Source organism: Sebastes umbrosus, chromosome 2, assembly GCF_015220745.1.
Source record: "Sebastes umbrosus isolate fSebUmb1 chromosome 2, fSebUmb1.pri, whole genome shotgun sequence".
NCBI classification, from domain to species: domain Eukaryota; kingdom Metazoa; phylum Chordata; class Actinopteri; order Perciformes; family Sebastidae; genus Sebastes; species Sebastes umbrosus.
The window spans coordinates 35,206,461-35,215,858 of NC_051270.1; the positions used below are offsets into that span (position 1 = coordinate 35,206,461).

The window sequence follows — 9,398 nt, forward strand, 5'->3', positions numbered from 1 at the left end:
CGATCCAATATCAGTGTTTGATTAATAAGCTGTATGGCTCACTGTGTGGAAGTCAATGGGATAATTATTTTTATGAGTAAGGCAACATCAGGCTTGACTTAAAGATTGCTTTCCTAACTTAAAAAAATGTGCGTAGACATTTAATTTTAGATATAGAATAGTTCTAGAATTTGTTGGCGTAGCAAGAGTGAGATTCATCCAAACAGCTGACATGTTTGTACTTAGCTCTCTCGGCTATGCGGTCTACCGGCATGCTGCTGATGCAAATAGTAGTACGGACATGTGGAATCAAGACATAAACATATAATTGAATTGAATAGAATAGATCGACCCCAATTTCACCGTAACCGGACACGGACATTTTGTGTGTAATGGGTACGCATTTTAGCCTTTTTCGTGTGCCATTTGTACGCCACGCAAACGTCCGCAAGTTAGGTTTCGGTAAGAAGATCACTGACTTAGATTCAGACAAGAAAACCACTTAGTTAGGGAAAGGGAAAACGTCATGGTTGGGCTTGAAATAAGCAAGTAAAACATGCACGGAAACAACGTAACACAACTACAGAAAACACGTTACAAACATCACTGACATAACTTACAAAACAAAACATCGGTCAACAACGGTGTCGAACACAAGTCTCCTGGTTAAAAGTCCAGTGTTTGTTGGTCACTAACTCTTACCTTAGTAAGAGCGGACGCATTGACATTGCAGTCAGTTCAGGATACATGGGGTACAAATGACACGCGTAAATCAAGAAAGGCGTACTAATGGCACACTATATGCCTTGCTCATTATCGTGGCATTTAGACACCTTTTTGTGCGAATGAACTGCTCGTTGATACCCAATCCAGTTATTTGAGTATCAGCCGGATATCAGATATCAGTATCAGATATGTGCATCCCTGTTAAAAACTGAAAAACATGGGCATCTAAAGACTCATAGTCCTGAGTAAAACCTTGTGACAAACACAAATGCTACCAGCCAATCCATTTTGCCATCAAGCCACTTCTCATTTTAGCTTTATCTCCCATATATGCACGTGTCTTGTACAAACAGTACAGCCAGATCAACATGTGATAATAGTAATAGAAAAAAATATTTAAATGTAATATAAAATGAAAACACCTTTCACTATGAGTGTGAAAGTTCATGGTTAATTATAAACAGTAAAAAAAAAACAAATTCAATAACTAGATTTCTTTATGAAGGTCACAGGATGTAAACTGAGAAAACCCTATTCACTGAGGAAGAAGCTCCAGAAACAGCTAGTACAGGACGTTGAGTTAAGATATTGTTTGTCAAAGCTTTCAATATATTGCTATTTAATACCCCAAACACCCCAAATTGCAGCCTCAAAATGACTATAGAGTTCAATCAACAGATGAAATGATGTAAAAAGAACCTCCGTGTAACATTGCTTGCTTCTCTTACTTGTAATCAGAGCCTATTTATTATTTAAATTCCCCCAAAATTATTGTAATTTTTTTCCCCAATTACAGCATTTTAGCAGGTCATTGCCTCCTGTATAGGCAAATTAGACAGATGTGCCTTTGCAGATCCATTTAGGACCTGGCGCATGTTTAGTTTTATTTCTGCTATTTTAGGTCACAGTCGAGGTATCACCTTTTGCCCGGGAAAACCCCTCTGCCTTTACCAAAACGCAGCCTTCCGAGTTGAGTTTAGAAGCAAACAAATTCAGCGCAGATTATTTCTGTGTTCTGGTAATTACCTTTCATGACATTCCCCCTCAAGAGGTAACACTCAATCTGTGCTGACCTGCCAAATTACCACCGTAATGCCTCCCTCTCCAATTAGCACCCAAAAGATCACCTCGAAGGCTGACGATGGTACACACTATGTAAAAATAAACCTTGAGACACAAACTGTGTTTTAGGAAATCAAATTTAATCAAGCACATTGTTAGTTCCCAAAAAAAATTGCTTAAGAAGTCTATCTGTATGCACAATAAAACAAGACGGTGATAAAACAGACTGTTTCCAAAGCTGCTGCCTGATGGTTATTTATGTATTTGCCGTATGTGAGCATTAATATTGTAGGTGAGTAAAAGGGCGTGTTAGTGCTTAATTTGCTGACTACTAACTGCCAAAGGTTAACACATCAATACAGCCCCTAGTGATATGACTCATACATCATCAGTGTACCTTTCTGGTATTGACAAAGATTTAAGATTTAGGCAATAACATTGATTTCTTTCTTTACAAATCTCAATCTTATGTAAAGCCTGAGGCAAAAGTAATAACTCACATAGTAGCCAGTCATGTATAAAATGCAGCTATTTCTCTATTTAGTTAACATCAACAATAGAGTTTGATGCCATTTTTCTCCATGTGCACGTATTCCTCAGCATCCAACTAATTCACCAAGAAAAGATGACGACAGTATCAAACTGTTTTTTTGGCCACTGAGGAGGAACGAGAAAGGCAAGTTTTTATAATGCATGCCATACTGCGTGTGATGTCTCCATGGTATGTGGTCAAAGCCTTGGGTTTCCTCTAACGGCTCTCATTAAGGCAGTGGTGTCAGCCACTGGCAGAGAAGAAGGATGATTTTATCAATGATTTAATTAATCATCAAAACTCCCCCCCTCTCCACATTCCCTCTTATCCATTCTTCTTGCCCATCACTCTCCCTTCAGCTCCCTCCGAAAGCCTTACGTCGCACACACATAGAGTCGCACGCACACACACCTGCTCTTTTTCAAGACACTGCAACACAAGTAGCCTTGTCCTTTCTCTCTCAGTTTCCCCCTGACTTCAACTTGCTCCCTTCCCAGTCCAGCAGACAGCAAAAGTCCTAAAAAAGCAATGTCACCACTATTCAGGAGGCATCGCGTTCAGTGAATTAGCACCACAAAAGGACAACTGTCTCTCAGCCTGCCCAGAACTGACAGAGATAATAGCCTAGTTCAACAGAAAAGCTCTTCCTCCCTCCTTTCAAGTCCCCAACATGCTTAGCGCACACAGAGAGAGATCCTCTGCCATTGGACGAATTAAGGCTTCAGCATTTGACAGGACTGAACAGACCTTCAGATTAGTAATCTAAGATTGCACGCTTTGGACCCTCTTTTGTTCCAGAGTCCCTAGCCGGGTAAAAACTGACAAAAACAAAGACGACCTTTCTTCTTCTTTATCTCTTACCTGGTGTTGAGGCTTAAAGCTGGACAGAGAAGCAGTAAGCAAATAGCTTGGATGAATTTCATAGCTGTCTCACACTCCCGTTCCTTCTCCCTTCTCAGATGCTTCCCCCGTGTCTCTCTCCCCGACTCTCTAGCTCTCCCACTGGCTGCCTGGGTTTTTTTAGCGCACTCTCTCTCACACACACTCACACACACACCCAGACACACAAGCGGCGAGGCAGACAGATGCAACACAGTGGCTCGGCGAGAGGGAGGATCTCTGGCTTTAAATAACACAGGGACACGGACCGACTTGCTAATGGAAAGGAGCGGGTGGGGCTGAAATCAAGAGAGGGAGATGTGGGAGTGATATGATGTCAGCGCACCGTGCAGCTTCAGCTATTGGCGAGAGGCATTCTTGCCATTGTTTGGTGCCGGTTGTTTCCTCCAACAATACACCTCTCCATTCATTTCATTCTGCACTGCTTACTACCTGCAGTCTGATAGGTGGAGATACAGCAAAACATTCAGAGGAAAGAGTGGGCAGCCCGGGTCAGAGCAAACACTCAAGGGGTTAACAGTTCAGCTACAGCAAAGTCAGTTAAGGCAAGACACTAATAGATTTAAAGTGTAATTAGTGATGAAGCTCTGTACTTCAAACAGAAGGCAAGGTTGGTTAGGTTGTTAGTTAATGACAATGAAACAAAACAAATCAATTACCTTTAATTACCCAAACTAATTGAAGTGCGATGCCAAGTACTATATGATTTTTTTCTCTCTTTGCTTTTTTTCTTTATTAGGTTTTAATGTTTTTTTCATTTGCTTTCCAGATAAAGAACAAGTGAAGTGATGCATTTGGCTACACTTGAATAGTTTTCTAGTAGAAAGTAAAAACTTGCTAAAATCAGTATTTAAAACAGAAAAAAGTGTCATCTCAGAAAACTAAACTGAAACTAATATAATACAATACAATTCTAAAAGAAAGAGAGTTAGATCTTAGAAGGTTAAACAACGTAGAATAAGTAGGAATATAATTTAATATTGAAAGATATTTTTAAAAAATAATGATTTAAAATAAACTTCAAATTAAATCTTAAGATGGTACAATTGTTGCATGGTTTCCAGACTCTTGAATCCAACCTACTCCGCCGAGTTCGAGTTGACTGATTTGTCTGGCATCATGACATGAAACAGCGGTTTCTCAGTTAAAAAACAACTGAGTCAATGAGCGCCGCAGGGGGGACTAACGATTAGCCAATCGGCGCCAGAGGCATGACTAACGCCATTGTCAAGCTGTTGTGAAGCGTTGTCAAGCTGTGCGCCGTAGACGGCATGTCTTCTCAAACCCCTGCAAAACCTGTGGCTACGCATCAATGTGAGCACTTAAAATGCCGTTAGATTCAGGCGGATATGTCGGTCTCTAGTGATTGGTTAGGAAAATCAAAACAACCCCCCGCAGAAATCGGTTAGAGTGGTGGAGGCAATGTCATGGATGGAAACTGAGTTGACAGTTATGTCTGGTATCAGGCAAGTAGGTTTGGCCAATGTGGATAACATCCTCTATTGCAGTATACGTAATTATATATAGGGACATTGATAGACAGTATATTGTGATATAGTAAGCATGATGGAAATTAATGAGAGAACCATTTATGTATGAAATAACCAGATTGGAAATGTCTATTTTTGTTTAATTCAGTTCATTAAATACCCGCAAATCAAGAAACTTCATCACACTGATGTAGAAATAATACTAAAATCTAATATTGCCATTAAGCAATGCTAATTTATTGCTAACATCGGTCTGGGGTATACGTAATCATGCCCCACACCTACAAAATAATATTTACTTTTAGAATAATTTTTAAAAAGTGGCACAAAAAACAACAACCTTGCTAACAAGATCACAATCCGTACAAAATGTCCCAGAAGTACAGCGTCCCTCCATTGTTCGTACAAGGTGAAACCCAGTGTTGTAAAGTAAGACATGCAGCCCTTGTATTTTTAAATCAAGCACACCTAGACAACGATAGACGAATGGAAATGCGTCTTAATGAAATCACGCCATCCCCCGGCCTCACCCTTGGCCTCACTTGCCCCGCGATTCGATTTGAAATTCGAGGTTAACCTCATGAAAGTAAGAACAGCTCGAGAACAAAATGTTGAGGACTGAGAGGATGTTCCAAGCACGACACTAAACCACGTAATCCAGGTAGAATATAAAGCAGTCCATACAAAAGGTGGAGGTCACACACCATAGGCATGATAAATGATTCCCATTACAGGTTTAATAGAGTATTGGACCCCTGCAGCATCCCATTTTCTATACTGAAAGATCCCCACCCATTTATTTGGTCTAATTAGAAGTTCATGCATGGAAACCCATGGTGACCAGTTGTAATGAGTCTGCTAGACCGCAGCATGCCTTGGTTACCGGGGAGAGCGGTCTCGGCGGACCTCTGTAATCTGTCTCAATCATGTAGCACATCAGCCAGAAACTTGTAGTCTCAGTGCTCGGGGCCAACCTGTTGAGCATCTTATCATAATGAAGAATAATTACCATAAAACCGGCATGAATTGTTGATATTATGCAAGATTACATTTGGATAAATCCCCATAGCTAAGCCTGGATGTCACATCAATTGATTTGTATATTTTGTTTAGGAATGCTTCATTTGAATTTTGATCACGCCTAAGTGGGATGCTTTGATTCAGTCGGAGCCAAGAAATGTTTAATGTTGATTTCAAACACGTTTTTGTGAGTCCATAGTTTGTTCACAACATTAGGATACATTTCATTGTGTGTTTTCAGTCCTTAAAGCGGTTCCGCACACAGAAAAGATCCCATTTCTCTGTTCCAATTACTGATTCCTTTATATTTCCAACATCACTACAGATGCTAACCAATTCCAATTGCTTCCCTACAATCTGAACCACTTGGAATCACGGTATTCTAGCTGATGTTGCATTAACTAAGAAAACGTAAAAAGGCTGCTGTGGAGCTCTGTCAGGCATACATGAAATATTATTTTAAGTGCATATTTTTTTTCTTCTCACACTTCCTCCAATCATTTGTTAATGCCTGTAAGCAAAGTCATAAACATCCACCGAGTGATGCAACGAAAAATCTTGTGCAGGCAATTTTCAACATTTTGGCTATGAAGAAAAAGTCAAAAGTTAATATCTCAGCTTTTTAGTCCCACTGTGGTGTGTGTGTGTGTGTGTGTGTGTGTGTGTGTGTGTGCGTGTGTGTGTGTGTGTGTGTGTGTGTGTGTGTGCAGAAGAGATGATGAAAGTTAAACTTAAGCAGCACAATCAGGATTCAGGTGGAGGATGATCTGATTATAGATACTGTAGCATTGGTTTGCATAAGTCCAAGAGATGTGAAAGGCCTTTAAGTTGCTGATTCACTGGTTTCGGTGGACTTATTTCAGTGTTAAACTCTTAATTACTGTATATTTGTTAGTATGAAGTCTGTGTCTTATTTAGTTTATTATGCAATTTAAAAAGTACTTTGAACTGCAACGGTGTATGAAATGTGCTATATAAATACGTAACCTAACTGGCATAGTTAAGTTTGGGTTATGTCAGTGAGAGTTCTCACAAGAATAGAAATATAGATGTGTGTGTTTGCAGGGCTTTGTGAGAATTTCTAAAAGTAAGGAAAAGGCAGAGCTTGCCTACCAGCTGTCAAAATATAGTGGGCACGGCCAACGGGTCTTTGAAGCCATACTGTATACTCTTCAGCTGAATCCGGCATAAAGGGCCGCAAGTCTAGATGTTTTTGTTTAAACCTTTTATTTAGCCATGAAAGGGTTTTTCAGCATACTTTACAGTAGATGCTCCTATTTAGCAACATCCTGCCTCATATTTAAAATATTTAAAGCACATTCACCAATGAAGCTGACAAATAAAACTAATACTATGTTCCACTAAGTAGCTGCACTGGGAAAACTGGGCTCAGAGCCTTGCTATAGAGTGCTTACTGTAGATATTTGTTCTCGAAGGATTGCCCTCCCATTCGCCAGAAAAAAAAATGTTGGCATTGTACATTTCTGCAAACCAGGGATACGTTGAATGGCAATGTTTTTGCATTTGGTCAGAGCAAGTGAATAAAGAGCAAAGAGAGACACACTGGGCAGGCGAGAGGGGACGTGAATGGATCCAACAAACACAAGGCTTTCATCCAGGAGACCGGTGTTCGTGTCCCGTGTGTCACGTTACAATCAGCTGTTCATGTAGTTCTTTCCTAAATCTGACTATATTGGTGTTGTTGCATTGTCACAGTTGTTATGTTACGTTGTTATGTTACTTTGTTATGTTACGTTATGTTACGTTGTTATGTTACGATGTTATGTTACAATGTTATGTTACGTTACGTTGATACATTATGTTGTTACGTTACGTTGTTACGTTACGTTGTTACGTTACGTTGTTACATTACGTTGTTACGTTACGACGTTACGTTGTTACGTTCCAATGTTACATTACGTTGTTACTTTACAACGTTACATTGTTACTTTACAACGTTACATTACATTGTTATGTTGCGTTGTTATGTTGCGTTGTTGTGTTACGTTGTTACGTTACATTACATTATGTGACGTTGTTATGTTACATTATGTTACAATGTTATGTGACGTTGTTATGTTACATTGTTACGTTGTTACATTGTTAGATTGTTACGTTTAGTTGTTGCGTTGTTATGTTGTTATGTTGTTACGTTGTTACGTTACATTGTTGTGTTATGTGGTTATGTTACGTTGTAATGTTGCGTTGTTATGTTACGGTGTTACATTACATTATGTTGCGTTGATGTTACGTTGTTACATTATTACTTGAACATAAACAATGAACATTTTTCTAACCTTAATAGTTTTGTTGCCTAAACCTAACCAATTGCTTCACATTAACCAAGTGGAATTGCGTTTCTGCAATCGTGATATGAAACTTATTTATGAAACATATTATGGGTTCAGAAATGTCGCCATTCAATGTATCTGTGGTTTGCAGAAACGTCCAATGCCAACGTTTTTTCTGGCGACTGGGTTGGGGATTGCATAGTATGACTCAATCACTGCTATAGTCCACATTTCCCTCGTCCAGAAACTTATTTTTTTCGCCTTCTGGTCACAAGCCCTTGTATTTACCTTCAGGCTACACCTGTCCCAGCAGGCAACTTGTCCACTTGTCTGCGAAAACATATCTACGGACAGTGATATTGACTGACAGTTGCCTGAGTAAATCAAGATATCCTGATTCCGAGTTAGCTGAAATAATGGCCTGTCAGCAACGTTGCTGCTTTTACTGACGACTGTTTGCTTTCTCCAAAGATGCTCCTCGTTCCTCTTCCGCTTTTCCTCTGCATGAATATTAAACTCAAGAAGATAAGTTAGCAAGTACTGAAATCTCCATAGTCTATTATGTATGTTTACAGAGAGTTTGCACTTGGAGAGGGAAGGGAAAAAAATACAGCATTCCCTTGCATAAATTTCCATTCTCAACATCTACAGTGCCATTCAACATTTTGTGTGGAAAAAGGAAAGAGGAAACAAAAAAGAGAGAAGTCTGGCAGCAAAGCTGAAGCTTAAGGCAGTTCCATGTCAGTTGGTTCATTCTCTCGGTGCAGGAGTATGGAAATGTGCTTTCACAGAACTGGTGCTGAAATAAACTCTGAACATCATGTCTGGAATGTTTAGTTTGTCAACATACGTTCAGAACAAATGAACAGAGATACGGGAAAACAACCTCAATGTCAGCAAACACATAACAGCTGTTGTTAGTCAGTATTGATGAACAAGCAACCCGGTCTCACTCCCAACGTGTCAAGGACCACAGCTTGGTCAGTGCACCTCGGCGTCTGACACCGACGCACCGAGGCACCCTTTAGCGTCTATATGAGACTAACTCCAATGTAAACCCATTCGCCTCATTGTTAGACGGTCAGAGCAACTGATTTAGTTTAAATAGAGAGAAAGACGCGTAGGGGCAGTGGGCGGAGGATGGACGGGTCAAATAAACACAACATTTTCACCCAGGAGGCCGCTGTTCGTGTGCCGTGTGAAACCAAGTCAACGTTGACTTATTTCACGATAGTTTAGTTACGTAGTTTAGTTTTCCTGTTTTTCAAGGCTGCATTATAGTAAAGTGATGTCATTTTTCTGAACTTACCAGACTGTTCTAGCAGTTCTATTCTTTCTCTTTACCCACTTATTCATTATATCCACGTTACTGATGATTATTTATCAAAAAGCACCAAT

At 39.8% G+C, this 9,398-nt stretch overlaps 1 protein-coding gene across 1 annotated transcript in view; it reads right to left on the minus strand.

The window, feature by feature from the left end:
• The window catches only part of luzp2 (leucine zipper protein 2), a 212,396-nt gene extending 208,990 nt beyond the window's left edge, over positions 1-3,406 (minus strand). Inside the window, exon 1 of the mRNA XM_037796345.1 lies at positions 3,161-3,406. Within this exon, the coding sequence (XP_037652273.1) occupies positions 3,161-3,222 (62 nt within the window). The 5' untranslated portion in view covers positions 3,223-3,406. The remainder of the gene's footprint in view (positions 1-3,160) is intronic.
• Positions 3,407-9,398: the final 5,992 nt, after the last annotated feature.